Source organism: Eublepharis macularius, chromosome 2, assembly GCF_028583425.1.
Source record: "Eublepharis macularius isolate TG4126 chromosome 2, MPM_Emac_v1.0, whole genome shotgun sequence".
Classification (NCBI taxonomy): domain Eukaryota; kingdom Metazoa; phylum Chordata; class Lepidosauria; order Squamata; family Eublepharidae; genus Eublepharis; species Eublepharis macularius.
The window spans coordinates 222634678-222660184 of record NC_072791.1 but is presented as its reverse complement, the minus strand read 5'-3'; the positions used below and the strand labels follow the sequence as shown (position 1 = coordinate 222660184).

General features: G+C 42.8%; 1 protein-coding gene across 1 annotated transcript in view; it reads right to left on the bottom strand.

Moving 5' to 3' along the window:
• Nucleotides 1-25507, bottom strand: part of TMEFF2 (transmembrane protein with EGF like and two follistatin like domains 2) — a 354462-nt gene that overhangs the window by 56291 nt on the left and 272664 nt on the right. The window contains exons 6-7 of the mRNA XM_054972161.1: nucleotides 21339-21487; nucleotides 16195-16254 (exon numbers count right to left, since the gene is read on the bottom strand). Of these exons, the coding sequence (XP_054828136.1) occupies nucleotides 16195-16254; nucleotides 21339-21487 (209 nt within the window). The remainder of the gene's footprint in view (nucleotides 1-16194; nucleotides 16255-21338; nucleotides 21488-25507) is intronic.

Sequence of the window (25507 nt, the reverse complement as noted above, 5' to 3'; positions counted from 1 at the left end):
TCAGAGACATAAAAAACTGCAGCTTGGTGCTGAGAGATTCTGTGCCTGCACCAAGATTGCTGTAGCATATCCACTGAAATAATGACCTTCTGGAAGCAAGAAGTAGAGCTGGCATCTTTTTTAGTGGATGGAAGTACTATGTTTGGACCCATGGCATGACAGGCAGAAATCAACACAGGCCCCTGTTGATTTCTGCCTGTCCTGCCTGTGTCCACGGCACAGAGTATTTCTCCATAATCTTAGCTAAGTCTGTACTGTTCAGTAGACACAATTCCCTTCATATACTGATTCCGCACACGTTGGATAATGCACTTTCAATGCACATCAATCGTTTGAGGTGGATTTTTTGTTTCGCACACGAAAAAATCCGTTCCAAATGATCTATAAAGAGGATTGGAAGTGCATTATCCAACGTGTGCAGAATCACTGATAGTTAGGTATCACTTCTCCCTTCCTTTAGAAAATGGCTTCAAATAATTCATAGAATGTACTTATCCACTATGTTGTCACACCAGAGGGTAGGCTTCAGTTTATTAAAATTAGCAAACCATGAATGGTGAACAGCTATGGCTCAAGGAACACAACATTTGAGCCAAAAAATGCGTAACCAACGTTTCAGTCCCCTTGTATTGTCTCATCCATGCAATCTCCATGGAAGAAACGGTTAAGATTTGCAGAGAGACCTTTAACTGTACAAGGTACAGGTACAAAAGGTACAAATACAAAAGGTACAGGTACAAAAGGTACAAATTAAAGACAATATGCTGAGCCTTACTTCTTAACCATTCATAACAACACCACGGGAATGCCGCAAAATAGAGGAACAGCACTTCGTCATGATAAGGATCAAGAGCGATCAACTCCACCAAGTAGAGCTTCACACTAAAAGTACATTCATTATTCATTTTAATAGGTGATATTCTTCTGTATAACAAAAGCCCCTTATATTTCTCCCAAAAAAAGGGTCGTGGTGGAAGGGAAACCTATTAAATGATAGATGTTATCATCGCAATAACCGTCCAATCTGCAAGGGAGATGAGCTTTCCGGATGCATCTTTCTGAGCTCCCAGCCAAAAGGCAACACAGTTGATCAGTTTAAATATTATAATCTAATAATGTGATTTTCTCTAGTGACTTCATCTCCAGCCTTCAGATAGAAACTTGCCTTATTTTCCCTTGATTCTTATTTAATCCATACTCATCTTAGCTTGATCGAGCCACGTTCCTATTATTAAATGAAATTGTAAATGAAATACCCTTGGGGAAGGGTGTTTTCAATGTACAACACACATAGCTTCAAATCTCAGATAATGTAAAAGAGAGAGAGAGAGATTAAAAGCTATGAGGGATTTCTCCCCAGCCTCTCTTTTTTTCTTATCTTGTCAGAAATATATTTTTTTCCCATTATGCAACACTGTCAAAAATTGATAAAGCTTGTCATAACAGGTCTACGTTGCAATTCAGTGCTGATATCCTTTGGAAATAGACTGCCACTGATTGTGGAGCATTTAGTTTGCACCGAGAAAGATTTATTCATTACATACATAATCTCACAACCACCCATGACGGAGGTGAGGCTGAAAGTCAGTGTCTTGCCCGAGGCCACCCAAGGAGGCACATATAACCAAGAGATACATTGCATGGCCAGTGAGATTCTAAGCAAAGACACACCCGTCTGAATCCATTGACATCAACGATCTGTTCCTTTCTCATACCCAAGTGCAACATCCAAGCGACCACACCGGAACAGTTGTAAAGATACGGAGTACCATACAACAAAAGTCACACATGGCTGGAAGTATATTTCTTTGAGAACTAGTCTAAACAGGTCTACTCAGAATCCTACTCTGGTCTCTTCAATGAGACTTACACTGAGGGAATTGTTCTTAAGGATCACACTGTGAAGATTAAACCACATGTGCCAGTACAGGTATGCATATGGTTTCTCCCAAATGGACAACAGCAGAATGACAATGGGTAGCTCTAGGGATCTCCAGAAACTCTATGGTAAACTTTATAGTTTTACCATAGAGTTTCCGGTGATTCCTAAAGCTACCCATTTTTACTTCTGGGTTGTAGCAATGTTGGTGATGTCGTACACAAACCCACGTCCCCGCCCTCCAGCCCTCCCACCGGATAATTCAGTTTGAAAAAATGCTAGGATCTGTAGAAATAGGTGCATCTGGTTTGACACTAAGCTATGAATTTGGAAGTGCCTGGATAGCATCTGGCCTTTGCCATGAATTTACTAGGTGGCCTTAGATAAGCCTCAACCCCGCCCCCACCCTCCAGTCTTCAATAGGGAGATGATACTCATCCATCTTATAAATTTGTTGTGGTTGTACAGATTGTGACAAAAGTATGTCTGTAAAATTCTTTGAACACTTGCAAGTACTTTACAGATGCTAAGCAATATTACTTAGAAGTAAGCCTGGAATCTCAGGCTGGAGAAGGGCATGGTGGAGAAGAAAGAAGAAGAGAGTTGAGCATGCCTCTGCAGCCTGCTAATTCTCCCCTCCAACTCGTGTCTCCCCCTACCACTTTCCAACTGGGTCTACTGGCAAACATCTTGTTCAGCTCTAATTTGTTGCTCAACTGAGCCCAATTTAACTTTCCCCTTGGGGGCAGAGAGTGACACGCTGACACCCACGACAATGTGCTGAACATGGCAGACTGCAGTCAGCAACCTTCTGATGTGTCAAGTTAATGCAACTTTCAAATAGTCACATTGCAAAACATTCTGTTTTCTAACCAGCTTTGCTCATCTGGATCAGCGTGACTACTGGTGGTGTTGAGGGTGGTGAAGGAAACATGCACAGTCAGTTAATGAATAGGTCATCCCTCAGGCTGAAGGCATCTGAAGCAGTGCACATTAACTATGAATACATTTGGGCCATTGCCACACGCTCTTAAAGGGACGGCACACAAACGGAATGCTGGTGGTGACTCTGTTTGCAAAACAGATGCGGGCCGTTTGGCTTCCCTTTTTTTTGGTGCCTTTTCTGGGACTGCAAAAAGTGCGTTCCCAAAACGGTGCCGAAAAAACGGAAGCCAAATGGCCCACAACCCTTTTGCAAACGGAGATGTCCGGATTCATGAGGAAAAACCGCCATCATTCAGTAAGCGAGCTGTTCCTTTATGGGTGCGTGGAAACGGCCTTGGTCTCCATGCCTGGATACAATAACATTAGACAGATATTAGGGACTTGAACGCAACAACTGCTTTGATTTCAGGTTCCTCATCTAAAAACAGCTCCTGGCCTCTTCCTAGTCATCATGTAGCTCATAAGAAACATTTGCTCAAGTAATGAGGAAAACAGGGATAGATCTGCCCAGCTTTGGAAGCCTTTATCACAGACCGCCATTGCCCTTAAAAGATGGTTTTCCTATTCTTTTCATACAAGATGTATGAAGACAATGGAACAAAGCAAACGGGTTTAGCACATAATCTTACTTATTACTAGGACTGAACTTAAACAGGGAACCCTCCTTTGGACTTCGCAGCCCTCAATAAAATGGAGCTCTTATTTTTGGAGATTTCTGAAGGGGTTTGCAACAGGCCCAAAGTTTCCCCCTTTTTATTTATTTAAAATATTCCCATCCCGGCTCTGTCATATCTAAGGTGGCTTACAGCTGGAACAATAAAATAACCTTATTAACTCAAAACCCCAACAAAAATAATCATATGAAAAACAAACTTCCAGTTTATTATCAGCTATAAGAGAAGCCAATTTAAAAGGATAAGACTTCAAATTATCTTGAAATCAACTGCAGACTGAGCCTTTAAAACCATAGCCTAAAACAATTTGAACAGGATGGGGCAGTTAAAAATCAAGTGCAAGGTGGGGTAGGGGAGGTCTAAAAGGCTTGAAAGAATAAAAACATCTTCACTGGGTGCCTAAGACGGTATAAACCTGGTCCCAGGTGAACCAGGGTCCAGACCTCAGGCACTATTACTGACAAAGCCCTGCATCTGAGAGTCTCTCTACACGAGATATCTTACGCAGGGATGCTCAAGTGTAGGGAGGTGCAATGTTAGCTGGTAAGCATAGCTTTAAAAGACAGATAGGAAGGCTCTGTCAATTTCACCTCTCTAGAGCCAGAAGGGAGGCAAAGATGAAATTAACAAATCCTCTGAGGAGCGATCTCTGCTAGCTCCGTGTAGAGAGGTAAAACTGACAGAGCCGCGTTTCTATGTAGAGAGAGACTGAGGCACACACTCATAATTTCAGATTGTGGGAGCACACAGAGCAGCGTTTGCAGGGGCCACCACTAAGGTTGCCAGTACTACCAGGAGATTTTGAGGGTGGTGGAGTTTGGGGAGGATGGGGCATCACTTCAGGATGACCATCTAGGAGTTTCCCCATATATCTATGGCAAAGACCATAGAGAATGGAGAAATTCCTGGATCTTCAGCATGGAAACCATTTCCTGGTCAATTTTTCTCTTACCACTCAATTTCTTGAGGGTGGTGGTTGGGTCCGAGAGTGAGGTTTTTCCCACTGTGGTGTCATGTCTGAGCCCCATCCATGCCAAGGCTATAACTGACCTGTTGTTCTGAATCATTGTTTCATACTGTACCTTGATATTATATTGCCAATGCCCTAACTATTTCTTTCACAAGCTTATTGGAGGTGCTTATCTAACGGACGGTAGAAACTTTCAGTACTCATGACCTTATCTGCTACTCACTCCTGTGCATTGCTATGTCTTGCTTTTCCAGTGACTCAGCTTGATAGTACAAATGTTCTCAAGCCAAATGCATGCCAAAATCCTGTTTATTATTGGGAGGGGGAAGGAGCCAACGAGTGTGTTAAGAGGAAGTATTTTCTCCCATGTTACTATTCCTGTCAATCTTGCTCTTACTGCTTAGATGCTTACCTTGCTTCTGAGTAATCCTATGGACATATATAAGGAAATGATTTTATTTCTGAATAAAACCATTTAACCAAGAGCCTGGACTTCTTGTTGCAATGGTACAGGGTAGACATGGGCACGAACAGCATTACGAACCAAAAAAACCCATGAATTGCCTGATCATCTGTTCGCGAACCGGCAGTTTGGGAGGGTCCATGGCCAATGAACCAGCGTTCATTGGAAGCCCAGTTCATTGTGTTTGCCCGCAGTTTGTGAAGCCAGACAGTCAGGCACCATCAATCAATTCCCTTGGAAACAGAGCTGGGGGAATGCCTGAATTCTGTCTGCACTCCTTCAGTCACCCTGGAAGCCCGAATCGAAGCCCAGCTTACCTTGATCGGCTAGTCTTCCTTCCAACCACGGAGCTGCAAATTGATTACAATTGGTTACATGGGAGAGGACACCCGAGGGGAGGGAGGGGGAAGGGGGTGTTCTATAGCCATGGGCACTCCAATCTCATCCCTGCAAACCCTGATAGGCAGTTCTGACGGCCAACCCCTTGTACACTGGGCCAACGTCAACTGGTGGCTCTAACTGTATCGAATGGGAGTTTCCTGGGGGCCTCGGATTGGAGAAGGTATAACTCCAAGATCCCTATTGCAATCTTGACCAAACTCAGGTGCTGGCTGGAGGAGAGCCTGCTAAACGCTCCCTGGGAATATGGGCTGCCTAAGTCCAACAGGGGCCATTCTGACGCCCATGAACCACAAACCTTGAACCAGTTCGTCAGCGGGAAATGTTTGTTTTGGTTCATTAGTTTGGGTTCGTCAGCGGCACCAAACTATGAACCGCTGATTCATTAAATTTTTTTGGTTCATGCCCATGTCTAGTACAGGGATCTGTCTGCCATATCCTGTCATCCATAGCCTGATATGTAGGTGGGAAGAAGGCAAATGTAGCCACTACTATTGGTGGATTCGCATATATAATAGAAGGCAATCCTGTTATTTGTTGTGAAGCAGCAGGCAGGGAAGCAGTTGCATTTTGGGGTGGAGGGGTGCTTATGTGGCCTCAACAGAAGTTGCAACGGAAGCTGCACTTTCCCACCTCTTCAAGGTCTTGTTGGGAGACTGGTAGTTGCCCATGGAGCCATTCTACTGGTTATAATGGAAGCCATTCTCTTTCCCCTCTCATTCCTTCTGTCTGTCTCCATCATAAGGACAACGTGACACAGGAGGGCAGAGTGAAGGGGTTGGACTAGATGACCCTAGAGGTCTCTTTCAGTCCTAGGATTCTATGGGGGCAAAGTGCTAAGTGTTAAAAAAAACCAAATACAACATATCTATGCCTACATTGAATGGAGACAAATGTGGTTTTGTATCTGTTCTTCCCAGAAAACTACCGATTGGAACTTTTCCATTAACTAAAAAGAATGTTAATTTGACTTTTCCCCCTCCAGCATGTGATGGTGTACACAAGAGAGAGAGAGAGAAGGGAAAAATTGGCTGTGTGTGAATGCATACAGCTGTTTATTCGCATGACTTCCCCACATTAAAAAAATCAAATGAACATAAGGAGCCAAAAGCGTGGCCGGATCAAATGGCACGTGTGGAAGTAATCATAATCATTCAACGTAAAAAAATCAGAAGGCAAGCCGAGTGGAGCGTGGGGCAGACCCAATCCAGCAAAGTGGGTTGGAAGAAAGCCACTCGCCTCTAATTGGAATCAATTCCTCTTCTTGTACTACCTCTGTTTACTTAAAGCCATAATCTTTTTAGGGAAAAAATGCAGCAGAAACATCGTAGACATAATTAAACCCTATGAGATTAAGCAGAATGTGCAAGCAACGGACGTCTTTCTTTTTTATAATGAGGACAGCTCCTTATTTAAGCTCATTTATCCTGCTGAGCATGGCAGGAGACACTGATTCAGAGCATGTGTAGAGAAACGAACAGAGGGATTAGCGAGTATTAAAACGCTTCTAATTTGCTTTGGAACAGGGATTTCTGAATGTCGAGAAAGCAACAGCAACTATAAATGATGCATGGCGTATTTATGAACTGGGGCGAAAACGTGCAAGATTTCTGCATGCAAGCACCGGGGTCTTCTTCCTCTGTATAAAACCTTCCTTTGCGCTGCAAATACAATTCCTGTGTTGATCCATTTGCACTAATATAATGTTACAGATGACTGGCTGCATGATATTACGGGGAAACAAGTAAAGCTCTGTGTGTGGGGGGGGGAAGCGGGGATGGAATTGTAAAGGGAAAAAAGGAAAAGTAATAGAAAAGTGTGAGTCAACAGTTTGTCACAAGTTGTTTTAATAGATCTTGCGCATCTCTAAAGTAAATCCCAGAGGGAGAAATACATGCCCTGCAAATTCTCTCCCCCCAACCCCAACCGAGCCGACACTTTAATTCATTTCCCTAACTTGAATTTTGCAGGAGGGCTGGTGACACTCTTAATAGCTCGATCTGCCCTTTTATTTATTATACCGCTCATGCCAATAATGGCACTACAAGCTGGAGCTTGCATTTCCCTGCTGTTTATTTATTTCCTTCAGATCAAATTATGAGCCCAGACATGGTGTGCTTGCAGGCTGTGCGCTTGTGGACAAACCAAACCGCTCTCATTTCCATGTTCGTTTGCCACATAACTGAGTTCTTTCTCATTAGTGAAAATGAGGCATAAACCAACTCTGCGCAAACTGGAGTCTACATTTATTAATAAGGAAATTAAACATGGAGCCTGATAGGCAGTGTCTGAGAATTCAGGAAAACACTGCAAAAATATAAGCGGGGCCTCTGGAACGGAAAGGACATCCTGTTCTTTTGCCTTCATTTTGTTTTAAAGAAGTGTATTATTTGCTCCTGGATGGGATTCAAACAGCTACTTTAGCATTGGGTGAAGCTACACAGAACTGGCTGTGCTGCTCTTTGTACACTTTGTCTTCAAAGGCAGCACCCCAGTAAGAGATTGAAGGAAACGTATATGGGGATATGTGCCATCAGTGCCAAAGGAAATGGTGCGGCAACATTTCTCTCTCTGCAAGCAGAAACAGTGCGCTAAAATGGGTTTTGGGGAAAGTTGACACAGGCCCTTTCCACACATCCCTAAAGGGATGACCCACTCTCCAAAAGCTGCTGGCTTTTCCCCTTCACTCCACGAGCCTCCGATTTCCAAACGATAGCAGGCTGTTTGGCTTCCATTTTTTGGGGCACCTTCTCTGAGAAAAAGACCTGGCAAAGTACAGTCCCCGAAAAGGCGCTGACAAAACAAAAGCCAAACGGCCTGCTACCGTTTTGAAATTGGAGATGTGTGGAGTGAAGGGGGAAAGCTGGCAGCGTTCGGTGAGCGGGCCGTCCCTTTAAGAACGTGTGGAAACAGCTGTAATCCCATGATACGGGGTGGGCCAGTGAGGACGGGCACATCAACACCACCATATGTAGAAAGGATGGGTTGTATACAAATCATACCACATTACAATATGCTACACCTGGCTTCCTACACATGAACACAATTCAGGCTCCCAACATCTTCTCTTGTGCACTGTGATCCCGTCAGACAAATGCATCGTTTGTTGTGACATCTAAATTGGGCAAACACTGGTTTGCACAAACCGTACTTTGCCTATTTTGGCCTAACAGCACAGGAAGGAGCGAGTGGAGCATCTGCTTGCACACTGTAAATCCTCAATTCAGTCCCTGGATTACAGGTAGCAGGTGCTAAAGAAGCATATACACCTGAGATTCATACATATAAAGCCAAGCTTTAGTGCTTGCCCATGCGCAAACTTGAGCACATTCCACCACATATGAATTCTGCGTACCATGTGGCACTGTATGAATTGCCCTGTTGCCACTCATGATTCCAATCAGATTCCCAAAAAAGCAGCATCGAGGTGCTCTCACATACATTTTAGAATACACGTGTCAAACATTAAATTTCTCACTCATGAAAGGCATGGAGATCTGGAAGCTCTGAAAGAGTGATCCGCATAGGCTTAAGAAAAAGAATTCTCCCAGAGCAAAGTTACAGGGTTTTATTCTTTTCCTCTGGAAAAAAAGGTTAAAGCTGTAATATATAAAAAATGTAATTTAAAGGGACATGTTAGGTGGTTTAAGCTCAGGATTTGACCTACTTTTAAATGTTATAATGTAGGACAGGCTATCTTCTCAGATCTTTAGGAGTTTATTGCAGAAAATAAAGAAGGAACATCACAGACTCTGCAAAGGTTGCAGTGGAACCATTATTTTCCAAGGGTACACTTTTCTCATGTAGCATCGCGCTGTGAATTCCACGAGCCAAGGCTCATTTTGAATGAGAGATTGCATGGGCATTCTGCCCTCTCAAGCCTTTCTCTGTTCTGTCCTTTGGGAAGTCACATGCCACTGGTCAGAGGGAAGGGGAGATGCTCAAAATCCATGGGATAAGGTTCAGATGGGCTCAGCGCTTATGCTCAAGCAGGACCTTCCTTGATGCTGTCGTGGCCTGAAGAGGCCACTGCAGCAAAGGGATTCGAACTCTCTCCTGTGTCCTGCCAGATAATACTTGTAAGACGTCAACAGGAAACAGACAAGCAAACAAAACAAGAGATTGTTGAAAGAAGAAGGCGTGGATATGGAAGACAAGATGATGTCACTGAAACAGCAGCAGCCCAACTTGTGTTTATGTCTAGGTCTCCCTGCCGCTCTGTGATCTTACCGAGAGTGACCCCATTGGACATGTTCCTCAACACCTGATGTAAAGAGGCGAGGGTCCATCCTCCGTCCTCCCTAAAGTAGTTAAACAGCAGGCCTTGTTAGATGGCACACCCTCCATACTTCCAGTGGGACCAGGGCCGATTCCGCACGGCTTACCTGAAGCTGGGACGTTGCGGAACATGCTGGCAAAAATGCGGAAGATCGTGTTTTCTCGCGCGAGTTTTGCATGACATCGCGCAAGAAAACGCGATCTTTTGCTTTTTTGCCGGCATGTTCTGCAACGTCCCGCAACGTCCCGACTTCAGGTAAGCCGTGCGGAATCGGCCCAGGTTATCTCCTGGAATTACAACTAGGGTGCCTTTTTCAAGAAGCCAACTACAAATTTCGCTTGGTTCCCAAGACATTACAAGCAACCTCTAAGGAGGGCAAGGAATATAATGGGAACTCTTTTAAATGTTCCCTGTCATGCGGCAGTTCTGTTTGCCTTTAACGAGAGAAGATTGGGTGTTCACTGTGGCTATGCTAGAATTATGGAGCAGCATACCCAGAGAAATCTGACAAATCTCGACCCCCTTGGCTTTTAGAAAGATGTAGAAGAGCTGGCTCTTCCACTATATGTTCTATCAATAGTTTTTGGACATTGCTACTGAAGTGTATCTCGATGAACATCTTGGCTACGCGTTAGACTGGAGTTGTAAATCATGTGTTGTGGCAATGCTTTTATGGATAGGTTATTTTTATTTTATTTTCAGCCATGACTGTTATTTTTAATGTAGCTGTTCTGAGGTTTCAGGGGAAAGGGAAGAATCTGGCACACGTGGCATATAGATGTTTTATATAAATATATAATTAATTGCAACACAGAATTTTCATGCTCTCTCACGAAAGGATATTTATCCTAGCTTTCAAAAAGTACACATTAGAGATGGGTATGAACCGAAATATGAAGCAAAGTTCGTCATGAACTGGGCCAGTTTTTGGTTCATGAACCGGTGGATTGTTGGAGTTCATTTCTGACAAACCACGACGAACTGCTATGATTTTTAGAGTGATTTGTTTGGTTCATTTTTTGGTTCATCACTGCAGACAGCCTGGTGCCGATCAATCTGTTACCTAGGCAACAGGGGGATCAGCTTTCTGCAGACCTTCTGCAACCCTGGAAGTGACGTATGTACAAACCAAACAAACTAGTTCGTGAACCGGGTAAGTTCATGGCAGTTTGTGGTTCATGAAACACGATGAACCACAAACTGCAACAAACTTCCATTTTCCTGGTTCGTGCCCATCTCTAGTACACATTGGCTGCTTCCACACACATTGGATAATCCACTTTCAATACTCTTTAGTGAACATTTGAAACTGATTTTCCATGTGTGGAACAAAAAATCCACTTCCAAAGGATTGCGAAAGTGCATTGAAAGTGCATTATTCAACGTGTGTGGAAATGGCCCTTATTTAATACTCCTTAATGATTCGCCAATCAATATAGGGATGTTCTTGTGTTCTTGCAACATTCCTCACTTTTCTCACAATACAGATCATTGTTTGAACTTGACCCTCTCCCCTCAATGTATTTTCTTTATCTGCTGGACTCAGTTTTTCTACATAAGCCTGTCTGGACCTAGTATCAGAAGCTGGTTGAATACGTAAATGGTTGTTAACTTTTTAAGAAAAAGTTTCCCAAAATGAATGCTTGCAGCCCAATCTAAGCACAGCTACTATGGGTATTTTCCAGCTTTGGTCTCTGTGAATGCATACTAACAACAAAACTGGATTTCTGACTGCACATTCTGAAAACTGGACCATTAATGCCATGCCCTAGTCACACAAAATAGCAATCACACACTGGGAGAAGACTGCACAGAGCTTATGTTCCTAGCACAAAATGGAAGACGGTCCAAAGAATAATGGCTGAAAAGATGTTTAGAAATAAATTCTTTTCAGCTTAATGGACTTATTTCGTCCCAGAGGCCAAAACAGGGACAGTGTTTAACCAGGGACAGATAGGAGAAAACAGTGAAGTATTCCAGGTATAAATATGCCAGGTCTCCAACTCTGGAGGAAGGCCTCCTGTACCTGGGCAGACAGCACACAAAATACACACAAAATAGCAATCACACACAGGGAGAAGACTGCACAGAGCTTATATTCCTGGCACAAAATGGAAGATGGTCCAAAGAGGAACAGCTGAAACGGTCTTTAGAAATAAATTCCTTTCAACTCAATGGACTTATTTCGTCCCAGAGGACAAAACAAAGACAGTGTTTAACCAGGGGCAGATAGGAGAAAACAGTGAAGTATTCCAGGTATAAATATGCCAGGTCTCCAACTCCTGCACCTGGGCACACAGCTCATGCTGTGGCTTGGTGGAGGGGCAATCGATGTCGTGCTGACAAGGATTCACTTCTGGGGTGACCCTGGAAGTAACACCAATCACTGCATGGTGTCATGACCTTGAATTCACCCGGAACCTGTGGTAAAGCTCTATGGTTCATTGGGACTCCATCTCTGCCCATCTCCCAGGGATTGTCAATGCTGGTCTGGCTACCTTAGCCAGGTAAATTGGAATCGTTGAAACATCAGTTATTCCTCCATGATGCTCCCTCTCCTTCCCCGTAAAAGCAATTCACTTTATTCAATAAAAATAGAAATGAAATAAAAATGGAGACATCTCCCAAAGTTGCCAGTTAAAAAAAAAAAAGCCTCTAAGGACCCTCTTTTATAGATTCTGAGCATGTAATCTGAAGGGCTCATTTCAGGGATGTTATCAAAGAGAAATTGTTATTCTGCCCACAGCAATCAGCATTATGAGAGGCATTAAAATCCACTGAGCTAAGGAATACAGGCGGCATCCATAAAATAATCTCTAAATGCCATCAAGGCAGCACTGCAGATATGAAGAAAGGGGAGAATTTGAACAGAATAGCAATCTGCAATTGCTTCTAAAACCGAGGTGTGAACTTCTTATGAACTTTGGTTTTATTGCTTCCTGATTAATAATTTGTACAGTGGGGAAGGGGGGGGGGTGTTGCTATTTTAAAACAGATGGTTTTAACTTTTGCGCCTCACAGACGGTTAGACCATAAAGGCTGTGTGTGTGCAAACCCAGAGGTATTTCGAGATATTAGGCACGCCTTTTCTGAATTTCAGTCAAGTTAACATCAATGAAAACGAGGTATTTCAATGAGATAGCAGTGTACACCAGCGGATGACCTAGGCTTACTTTACTAAAGGGGCAGACTTCTAGAATACACAAGAAGTATTACTGGCATGCTTTCGTAAAATGGTAGTGCCTGAGCAGCACTTGAGCGCTCCTATAGAGAGGCTGGATCCACCTCGTTTTTCAGCTCGTGAAAAGGGAACAAGTGATCTGCTTTGACCACCAAAAAAGGCTATCTTGGGGATCTTAGGACCTGTATGAACAAAAGGCATGTGGGATGGGGGCTATGTGTTAAACTGGGGATTGGGCAGGATTGAATGAAAAGCTGGCTGGATCTAACCCACAAATAACAGTTGAGCTCCAAGGACTCCCTTCCGCCAATCAAAAAGTTTTCCTCCACCAGTGGAGGTCTTCCTCCAGTGTCGTAAGGCTCCTTCCATAAGAGCAGGGCTCTTCATGGAGAAGGGAGTGGCTGGATTTAGCCGTCTACACTATTTCCCCTCTGAGATTGGGTTGCCAACCTCTAGCTGGGCCCTCGAGTTCTCCTGGAATTACAAGGGATCTTCAGACAATAGAAATCAGTTCCCTCGGAGGAAATAGCAGCGTCAGAGGGCGGACTTTGTGACATTACAACCTGCAAAGATCAAACGCACTCTCTCCAGGCTCTGCCCCCAAATCTCCAAGAATTCCCAACCCAGATTTGGCAACCCTACTCCAAAAACATACTCTCTGGATGGACGGCCACAATTATGACCCTGAACTTAACCAGCACAAATAATAACAAAAACAATAATAATGTTTGATTTATATACCACCCTTCAGGACAACTTAATGTCCATAAATAACAACAACAACATAATAATAAAATAAAATAACATTTGATTTATATACCGCTCTTCAGGACAACTTAATGCTCATAAACAACAACAACAACATAACAACAACAACATTTGATTTATATACCACCCTTCAGGACAACTTAATGTCCATCATCATCATCAACATCATCAACAACAACAACACATTTAATTCATATACCACCCTTCAAGACAACTTAACACCCACTCAGAGCAGTTTATAAACTGTGTTATTATTATCCTCAAGACAATCACCCTGTGAGGTGGGTGGGGGTGAGAGAGCTGTGGGGGAGATGTATTGTCGAAGGCTTTCACAGCCGGAGAACGATGGTTGTTGTGGGTTTTCCGGGCTGTATTGCCGTGGTCTTGGCATTGTAGTTCCTGACGTTTCGCCATCAGCTGTGGCTGGCATCTTCAGAGGTGTAGCACCAAAAGACAGAGATCTCTCAGAGCCAAACTACAAGTGACATCTTACACAGGTTGGACACTAGTCGGCTTCCCTCAAGTTTTGATGGGAAATGTAGGCATCCTGGTCTTGCAGCTGTAATGGAGAGCCAAGCTGTAAAACCAGGGCGCCTACATTTCCCATCAAAACTTGAGGGAAGCTGACAAGTGTCCAACCTGTGTAAGGCGTCACTTGTAGTTTGGCTCTAAGTGTCTCAGCTGTGGGGGAGCTTTGACTGACCCAAGATCACCCAGCTAGCTTCAAGTAGAGGAGTGGGGAATCAAACCCGGCTCTCCATATTAGAGTCCTGCCACTCTTATACACCACACCAATATCTATGTTAAGTGAGGAAATGGTCTTTAGAGCACATGTTGCATTGTTTATGTACAAGCACATCTTATTTTTATTCACACCCTTCCTAACAGAATAAGCAGGAAAGCACCTTGCCGTCTTACAGTGCCAGCAAAATCTTAATAAGTGAATCTCAAAACACGCCAACCAATACGATACACTCCATCTCTCATTGTTCGGCATGTCAAGGGCATAAACCGAGTGTTTAGCTTCAAAGGCTGTTCCATAGCGAATGGAGTTCCCTTTCAAAAAGCCCCTTTCCACAGCACAAAGGCAATCACAGGCCGAAGCAATTATACATCCCTTGCCACGTTTTTAAATGATAACACTCCAAGTATTCCCATTCACACTTCTAAAGTCAAGCTGTGAAAATTTGCACAAGCATTTCAGAATCCTTGCAAATTAATCCTTCAGGGAAACACACTAAAAAAAATAAATAAAGCTCCCCCCTCCACATTTGATAAACCTTAAATAACATTTACATATATATTATATTTCAAAATGCTATATTCAGCCTGGGCAGCCACAATGCTTTATTGGAGTTTCTAAATAAATTAAAGCCATTTATCATTAACAACAGCAACAAAAAATCTGTTCTAAAATATCTCATTAACTTTGCATTCAAATGTAGGTCTGTTACAATGCTGACTCCAGCTAGGTCTGAAGATACAAACAGCCAGAAAGAACGATAGGAAATTATTAGTTTCAACTTCATGGCATGCTGATCTTTTTAAAAAGAATGCAACGTTTGAAACTGTTTGGATACTGCAAGGATTAACCTGCGTTCATGCAAAATTGGCAGAAGCAAAAATAGAGGCAGCTCGCTTGTTTAGATTGAAAGAGGTATTAGATTTAAATACAGGGCTGCTGACAGATGAATGAATTTTTAATCTCTGATTATTCTAGCTATTAACTGATTAATTGACGCACTTACATTGACTCGTGTTCAAATATTGCAAACTCAATAACATAACATTGCCGGGCAGCCTGAAGAAAGTTAACCGGGACAATTCAGTTTAAGGAACAAAAGTGACCACTTATGATTCAGTATTCCTCTTACTATCACATTTGCAAATACTCTTCAGCATTCCTCTTACGATCACATTTGCAAACAGAAAATATTTGCCAACACAACTGTCAAATCAATAACAGCCCAACCAGGGTCATAAAATAAACAAGTTCAGACTCCATCAGTACCATGGAGGGACCAGGTTTAAAAGACATTCAGAGGTTGACTTCAACGGAACACTGTGTTAACTTCAGTGTTCTGCAGTTTCTCTTATCACAAGAAAGCAAAAGATAAGGTGGATGTATTCTGCTAAAGGAAAATCAGACTTTGGTGCCAAAGCCATGCAAGCCGTTCTATCCTTTAAACGAAAACTGAGAGTCAGGCGATACCAACTCCTGCCCCTGCAGAGAGCAAGAACAGGACTGCTTATCAGCTTCTTGCACAAACTCGAAGGAAAACTCAGTCTTAAGTTTCCTTTCAATCACATTTATTCAGATTAATAACATTCAGCAGAGGGGATCTTCAAATGCCCTGGCCTTTGCTTTATCACACTCAGCCATTAACTGGAGTAAATGGGGAAGAGAATTATAATCTATAACTGAGGCGGCTGTTAACTGCACCAACTCATTAATTAAACCTCTGTGTCCTACTTAAAGCAATGACATGTTTTTTCATAAAGAGAATGAAAGACGCACCCACTGGGGTTACAATTTTGGCAAATATGGCAGAAGAGAATGTGATCCCTCCCTCCCTCCTTGGGCTGCCCAGCAACTTTTCCCTCTATGTTGGTTGTTGTGTGACGGGGAAATTTACCTGCATAATCTGTCCTGGCATAATGTCCATCTTCTGTCTTTGTCGTTGTGGTTGCATTGTCTGAAAGAAACATATGCATTTCATTGGGTTCTCCTTCGACTCGGTAACCCCTGGTAAATTCCCTTTTGAATCATGAGAGCCCTCCCGTAAGTCCCCCGGCATCTCGGGTATGAGACTGCTCAAATAGTTAAGGAAGCATGCGGCACAGTCTCCCCAAGGTTGCGTCCCTTATAGAAATTCAGTGGAAGACTTGAATTCGTTTTTAACATGTCTTCAGTTCATCCCGAAAATGCAAATCTAGCATGCGCAGGTGCCCATTCAAATAGATGCACATTCAAATAGAAAACTGGTCCTCTGAAGTGGAGGAGTCTTATGAGGACAGCCTTGATAAATGCTCAGGTAAATCCAAAGACAAAAGTCTTATTGGCCTGCAGTATCTCAACAGAAATATTCCTGTGAGGTACTTTTATTTATTTATTTATGTCGTTTATAGTCCGCCTTTCTCTCTGAGGCCATTTCCACACGCTGTTAAAAAGACGGCCCACTTGGTGAACTCTGGCTCCCCCCCCCCACTCACTCCAGATGTCTCCGATTTCAAAGAGGAAGCAGGCAGTTTGGCTTCTGTTTGTTCAGCGTCTTTTCTGAGAACGGGATTTCCCGCTCTTTCCTGTGCCAGCTAAAAGAGGCATGAAAAAACGAAAGCCAAACTGCCTGCTTGTGCTTTGAAATCAGAAACGTCTGGAGTGAGTGAAAAAACACCACGCTAGAGTTCAGTAAGTGGGCTATCTCTTTAACAGCGTGAGGAAAGGACCTGAGACTCAAGGCGGATTAAATAGTGTGAGATTAGTACAATCAGTAGCGAGGACAAGGGCAGGTATTTCCATACAGTGTCAAGAACATTTCCATAAACAATTAATACAAGTTTACAAAGACATAGCATTAGCAAGGATCCAATATGGGGTTGAAGAATTGCTGAAACAGAACAGAATCAATTCTAGGACTGGCATTAGACAACATGAAGCACAGGTAGCATATAAGAGTACATATTTAAAGCAACAGATAATACGTAAGGCAACATAAGGTTCGTAACTCATTAGCGAAACATCTGATACCTCCTCCCTACAATACTGCCCTCCTGTCTGAGGGCCAAGCTACAAGTGACAAATGACACTTGAACGGCAAGTGGATTTAGAGGAGAGCAAGTGAACAGGGAGAAATACACTTGCCGTTCAAGTGTCATTCGTCACTTGTAGCTTGGCCCTGAGAAAGTCTGTTTTGTCTCTATTGCAAGTCTATGCAGAATTATTCCAGTCTCCCCCTGGAAGTATTTGACTGCTTAAGTAATATTAATTATTTAATCAACAAATGTCTGCTTTTAAAGCAATAACATGACAAAATTGGAAAATTACATATTTTGCATTGCCCTGGAATATTTTTTATTTAAAAGGAGTTAGGAAATCAATCCACATGCATGATGAAAATAATTATACAGGAGACTAAAATAGAATTTAGCATACAAGCATGTTAAGATGTCGCTGGATCAGTACGTGCAGATCTGAAGGAGGAAATAAAACTTAGCAAAAACCTCAGCTAAATGTTACAGAAAATAGTTCAAAGCGGATTTTTGTAGCTATGTATTTTTTCCATACCTGAACCACAATTTATTTGTTTTTGATCACGAGCACCTAAATTTTAATAGAGTGGGGTGATGCAGAAGTTTACGGTCGCAAAATTACTTTCCAAAAACTTGTCCAAACCCCAAATGGGTATTTTCTTAATTTAAGAGGGCATCTGGCACGTCGTCGTATTGCTAGCAGTAGACCATCTGTCTCTAGACTTATGTATCTAGAGGCGACGGCATGAGAAAAAAAATGGCAGTCAGGGAGTCTCCAGTGCAGATAATATATAAGGAAGATTAAGAAGTAAGCCTGGAACTTTACTGCTTGGAAAGTTAAAAGGCTTTCCTTCTGTTGGTCAAAATTCTCTTCCATGTACATATTCCAGTCAGGTGCGGAGATCTAAATTCAGTACTCAGGCGAGTTATTCATTTGCTTTGTACTATTTCTTCGTTTTCTAAGAGTCAAGGCATCCTTGGACTCCTTTGCTGCATTTTCCTTTAAGAATGAGATTCACAGCAGGACAAGAAAGTAGGGAAATGAAGAATGTGTGGATAATGAAGCGCTGAACTGCAGATTTTGATTTTTAAAAAATTATTTATATCCCACCTTTCTCCCCAATGGGAATGCAAAGCAGCTTACAGTGTTCTCCTTTTTTGTCCTTACAACATCCCTCTAAGCAGGTTAAGCTGAGAGTGCACGACTGGCCCAAGGTCACCCATCAAGCTTCTATTGCAGAATGGGGATTCGAACTTGGGTTTTCCAAGTCCCTAGTCTGACGTGCTAACCACTACACCAGATCAGCAGAGACTAATGTTGTCTAGTGTCAGTCCTAGAATTGCTTATGCTCTGTTTCAGCATTTCTTCAACTCGGTGTCGGATTCTTGCTCATGTTATGTCTTTGTAAACTTGCATTTATTTACCCTCTGCCATTGTTTATGGAAATGTCCTGATATTGACTGCACTAATCTCACACTATGTAATCCACCTTGAAGGTGGACTACAAATGACATAAATAAATAAATAAATAGGAGACAATGAATTGTAGCCACGTCATGCAAAGAAAAGGCAAGGTAATATCGAAAATATCCCCATACTTCAAATGTTTGTGCCTCCATTAAGTGAAGCGAATTTGCATACAAAACAAAGTTTCTGCATACAGAAGCTCTGAATCAAAACTTTGTGCATAAATAAATATGGCATCTGTGCTCAGCTGGCTCACATTATCAATCCCCAGGAATTATGCCGGGTTTGAGTGTGGCTCAATGGTAACAACAATAACAATAATAATAACTGTGCTTATATACTGCTTTTCTAGACAGATTAGTGCCCAACTCAGAGTAGTGAACAAAGTCAGAATATTATTACCCCCACAATACAACTGGGACTGAGAGGAGTGGCTTACCCAAGGCCACCTATTGAGCTCATGGCAGGAGAGGAATTCGAACCAGCAGGCTGCTGATTTGCACTTGCAAGCACAAGGTCCTATGTTCAATTCCTGGCATCTCCAATGAAAAGGATCAGGGAGTAGGTGATGGGAAGGACCTGTAACCTGAGACTGTGAAGAGCTCCTGCCAGTCAGAGCAGGCAATAGTGACCCTGATGGACCAAGGTTCTAACTTGGTATATGGCAGTTTCATGTGTTCGCATACTAAGCAAGAGATGGTCACTGCTATAATCTCTAGCTAGGGTTGCCAATCTCCAGGGGGTGGTGGGAGATCTCCCGGAATTGCAACTGATCTCCAGATGAAAGAGATCACTTTCCCTGGAAGAAATAGCTGCTTTGCAGGGCGGATTTTACGGTGTTATACCCTGCTGAGATCCCTCCCCTTCCCAAACCCCATTCTCCCCAGGCTCTGCCCTCATAATCTCCAGGAATTTCATAACCCTAGCTCTGGTCCACCAATAACAACAACAACATTCAATTTATATACCGCCCTTCAGGACAACTTAATGCCCACTCAGAGCAGTTTACAAAGTGTGTTGTTATTATCCCCACAACAACAAACCCCTTGTGAGGTGGGTGGAGCTGAGAGAGCTCTGAGAGAGCTGTAACAGAGCCAAGGTCACCCAGCTGGCTTCAAGCGGAGGAGTGGGGAATCAAACCTGGTTCTCCAGATTAGAGTCCTGCCACTCTTAACCACTAAACCAAACTGGATTATGTGGGGAAGAGAAATTTAGATCTCTCCTTTTCAACTAGGTGAAAAAGCTGAGATTGCTAAGTATCTCCCTAGAAGGTGAATATGTACATGCAGCTGTTACATAGCTCTGGCTCAGGGGTTTGGTCCTTAGATGATACTGATTAAAGAGCCAAATCTGCTGCTTTAGGCAGGCAATGTGTTTCGCTCTTCTTTCCCTACAGCCTATACAAGAGAGATTCACAATCCTTACGTGCAATGATGAAATGATTCATAAATCCCTAACAGAGATGCTTGAGTTTACGGAGGTGGGCTCTCTACTAGAGATGGGCACGAACCAGAAAAACCCTGAACCATGCGGTTCGTGGTTTGTCAAATTTCACAAACCACGAACCACGAACTTTCATGAACCTGCCCCTGGTTTGCGAAAGGGTTCGTTTGGTTCGTGAAAATGTCACATCCGGGTCAGGAAACCACCACTTCTGGGTCAGCAGAAGATCACTTCCAGGTCAGCAGAAGGTCACTTCTGGGTCAGCAGAAGGACTGCAAGAAGTCCATCCCCGTTGCCTAGGAAACTGATTGATTGGCACCAGGCTGTCTGCAGTCACGAACCAAAAAATGAACCAAATGAACCAGCCTAAACATTCGTGGCGGTTCATCAGAAATGGGATCTGATGAACCGCGGTTCATGAACCACAAACCAGCCTGGTTCGTGCTTAATTTAGGCTCATATTTTAGTTCGTGCCCATCTCTACTCTCTACTGCTCTGCTCCTAAGATGGCCCGTTGGAATAGCTCCCACAGCAAATTCCTAAACCATCTTCCACTAAGGGACCAAGAATGTTTAGTTGGTCAAATCACTACTGAAACCCATGTTAATCTGAACAAGATGCCTCTGCAAAAAAGTCTGATGCATCTTCCACATTCTCCAGTTGGGTTGATTGGTTATATCACAATTACAAATCAAGGCCTAGGCCAGGCTAAAATGCAGCAACCACACGCCAGTGCAGAGTGATGTTCTACCAATTTCACCTGGATTTAAGTGGACACTGGAGGGTGGCCTAATAGTGCCATCCGAAGCAGAATTACACCCTTCTAAGTCCACCGCAGTCAATGGGTGTGGAAAGGTATAGCTTTGCACAGAACAGCATTGTTACAGAGAAATCCTATGTAGCGTCATTCCGAGCAAACAAGTCCCTTGGTGTCAATGGACTGGAGAATGTCTGCACAGGATTGCTGGGTTGATCTACTAAAATATACATTGTACCTGACCAAAAGCTGTGTTGACAACATGTAGGAAATGTTGCCCATGTCTAGTCATTACAAAGCAGCATGCCAAAAAAAAAAAAAAGGAGAGGACTCTCTGAAATGAATTTTGCTAGAAGCATTACCTTGGCATCGCCCCAAAGACATGACTTCAATCTTCTCTTGTTTCTGGCATGACGCTTCTTTGATCTGACACGCATTGTCGTAAGATTTCCCATCGGAAGCACAGAGAGGATTGAAGTTGGTTTGAGAACAGTCGATGTTGCACACGCACCTGAAAAGAGAAAAGGGGCTGATGTGAAAAAATTGAAAACCCGCTAATGATCAATGAAAGAAAGTCCTCCCGAGTGTAAACACATTATAAAAGGGGGTGTTGTCCATTCTGATGGGCGGCGCCTCTCCAGGGTGTTTTTCACATCACCTACTCACTGACCCTTTTAACTGGAGTTGCCGGGGACTGAACCTGGGACCTTCTGCATCCAAACAACATTCTCTACCACTCGGTCACAGTCCCATCCCATCCCTCTTGCATTTCTGTATGGGACTGATCTTTTGGAAAGAGGAAAACAGACGAAATTACATCCAGAGGAGTTAGCCGTGTTAGTCTGTAGTGGCAAAACAGAAAAGAGTCCAGTAGTACCTTGAAGACTAACCAACCTTACTGTAGCATAAGCTGTTGAGAATCACAGCTCTCTTCATCAGATGCATCTAACAAAGAGAGCTGTGGCTCTCAAAAGCTTATGCTACAATAAAGTTGGTTCGTCTTAAAGGTGCTACTGGACTCTTGACTATTTTAGACGACTGTAAGGCACTCTACATTGGTTTCCTCTGAAAATCAACTTGCAGACTTCAGTTTGTGCAGGATGCCTCATCTTGGTTTTTATTTAGGAGCTACCCAGGGCATGCATATGGCACCCATTCTGCAGTCACTCCATTAGCCACCCATCACATACTGAGCACAGTTCAAAGTACTGGCTATCGCAATAGAAAACCCTTCATGGCCTTGAACCCATATCCGCAAGGCCATGTCTCCATCTATGTCCTGCTGCTCATCTGAGCAGGTCTTGTGCATGTGCCACTCTGCAAATGGGCACAATCAACAATTCCTTATACACATGCCTTCTGTGTAGTGGCCCCCAAATTGTGGATAAGCATGCCCAAGGAAGTCAGGAAGGCCCCCATGCATCTGGCATTTCATAAATATCTTTCTATGTAAAAGGGAAACCATGTTCCTGAAGGCACACTTTTATCCTGAATAAAAAGTGCAGCCTGGATAGAGATGGGCACGAACTGGAAAAAAACCCAAACCATTTGATCGTGGTTTGTCGAATTTCACGAACCACGAACTTTCATGAAGCTGCCCCTGGTTTGCGAACTGGTTTGTTTGATTCATGAAAACGTCACATCTGGGTCAGAAAATCATCACATCCAGGTCAGCAGAAGGTCACTTCCAGGCCAGCAGAAGGTCTGCGGGAAGTCCATCCCCTGTTGCCTAGGGAACTGATTGATTGGCACCAGGCTGTCTGCAGTGACGAACCAAAAAGTGAACCAAATGAATCAACCTAAAAGTTCATGACGGTTCATCAGAAATTGGATCTGACGAACCATGGTTCGTGAACCACGAACCAGCCTGGTTCATGCTTAATTTTGGTTTGTATTTCAGTTTGTGCCCATCTCTAGTCCTGGACAATGTGGCCTCCAGAGGGAGCCACTGCCACAGGACCGCCAGGTGAACTCACCTGCCCCTCTGGAGGGAGCCACCGCCGCAAGAAGCCCAATGTTCCCAGGTTTCCTGGGGTCCGTTTTTTAAAAACAAGCTCTGTCGCTACTTAAAACAGAATTGTTCAAAAGGCATTATTGTAAAGGAAATAGGACTACATCGCTACAGACAGGTCCAGGATAATGCCCTGTGTTTCTGTTGATTTAATACCATGATCTATATTGTTTAGCATAAAACGTTGCAATATCTATCCTTTGTTCAGACCACACCTCACTTTCAAGGTTCTGAAGTTACTAGTCCTATTACATTGCTTACTAGACATATCATCCTATTGATTACATTGATGTACATTAATATAATACGACAGACCATAGGTTTGTATATGCACTGCTGCATGTACCCAGTTCCCCCACACATTGAACATTTTTTCCTGCCCACACCAGAGCCCCCCAATTTACATTCAATGACTGCATCCAAGCAAAAGTATATAACAGAATAAAGGAGTAGACATTTTTTTTTGTCATTGCCACTGTGAAGAAGTTGTGCTCTGTGAAAAATATTTCTCAGATTTGATTGTTGGAGGTGTTTTCTCTCGGTGGGTAGGATTACTTTAAATCCTTACAAGGCTGCATTTTTTTTAAAAAAAAAAGCCTCAAGAACTGCTGAATCAGCAGCCACATTAACTTCACATGTTACAAATTCCGGAATAATTTATGGAGTTCATTTCGAAGCATAAATAGTAACAAATTAAAGAAGAGAAAGAGGCAGTAGTAATAGCCATTTGCTCCTTTAGCAGGGAAATAGAGGGAGCCTGGAAACATGCAGATAAAGCCCGATATTTCAGAAGGAGTATCATCCCCTTCTATACCGAGGTGTTCAGGAACTTGCAGTGAATTTCACCTGTATGAGGAGTGATTCATATTCCCATTGGGTGAACTAAAATAGGAGGCTGAGATTTTCCAGGTCCTTCCATAACGGCTCCAAATCGATAAGAGTACTGGGACGGGCTTTGGAGACAGTCCCCTCCTTTAGTTATCTTGGTATCACTTCTAATTACAATCTATCATGGAAACCACACATTCAGGCTGCTCTGAAGGCCGCAAACATTTCATCAATGGCAATTAAAAAAATCTTTTACTCCAAAGGAGCAAAACATATACCAGCAGCCATTAGGATTTTTAATGCTAAGGTTATCCCACAGATACTTTATGGGTGTGGAGTGTGGATTGAAGGTGTATCCAACAACCTTGACACCCCTCTACACACATTTTTGAGGGAGAGAGCGGCAGTCCTAAGATGCGTAGCAGGTACTGCACTTAGGGTGGAATTCGCCCAACCCTCAATTGAGAAGAGAGCATGGATTACAGCCTTTAAGTTGTTCTTGAACAAGGAAATTTACAAGGACAATTCAGGGAAAGTAGGTTTTGCACATTTGATCTCGCAGGATACCTATAAGAGTAGCCGAACTAATTTAATTAACCAGAAACTAAAAATTCTGGATATTGATATAACATCTTTACAGACAAATGAGGCCCTAAGAGTTATAAAATTAAAACTAAAGGATCTCGATTACAGCAGTACTCTCCAGAGAGCCAGACGTACATGTTCGGGCTTATCCCTGGGACTTTCACCCCCAGAGGCTATTCCATCTTATTGCTATTCTTTAAAGATTCCAGCTCAACGCAGAGCCTTCACATTGGCTAGACTTAACTCCTTCCCCTCTAAAGTGCTTTCTGGTCGTTTCTCCGGACTCCCTTATTCTGAACGAGTTTGTGACTGTGGACAAGGAAAGTTAGAGACTTTGGATCATATAATAGTTTTTTGCCCTAAGTGGAGTAAGGAAAGAGAGAGCTTTATTATTCCTATTATGTTAAAAGAAAAGCTTCCCTTCCTTCCTTGGGCAATCTCAGTGTTATTGTCTGATAACCTTCCTGACAATCAAACCTCTGCTATAGTGGCTTCCTTTTTAGCCATGGTGATAAAGAAACAAGATTTTCATGAGTTTAGATAGTTTAAAGTGATAATGACAAGTTATGTCTATGTGAATTGGTTATGTTCAAGTGTACAGTTCATATTTTGTTGGTGTTTGTATGGCTTATGGCTTCGGTCGGAAAAGCAATAAACATATTATTATTAAAATAGGAGGGAAGGAGACGGTGTGCACAGGATTTTCAAGCTGTTATCGAGCATCTATAAAGGGTAGATATGAACTGGCCCTAAATTGCCATACTGCTACATTAGCCTCAAGTCCTCTGGAATCCATAAAACTTTGCTTATTCCTCGGGACAGTTATACTTCTACTAGCTTGATACCTGTGCTTCGCTATAGTATTTAACTACTTTAAATCCAGTTATAATACTTATGGGTATGTAACATTTTTTGGTTTGCATAAGCGTGGTTTTTTTAGTTGGCAACCCTAGTGAACTTTTAGGGGAAGACTGGGAAGTGCATTTTACCTCAGACATATTCAATGACTCCCAACAGCAACTGCATACTGTTTAGAATGTGGGGGTGAGGACCAATCAGCCCACATATACAAATGACCTGGAAAGGCTGGCCCAATCAGGAAAGAGT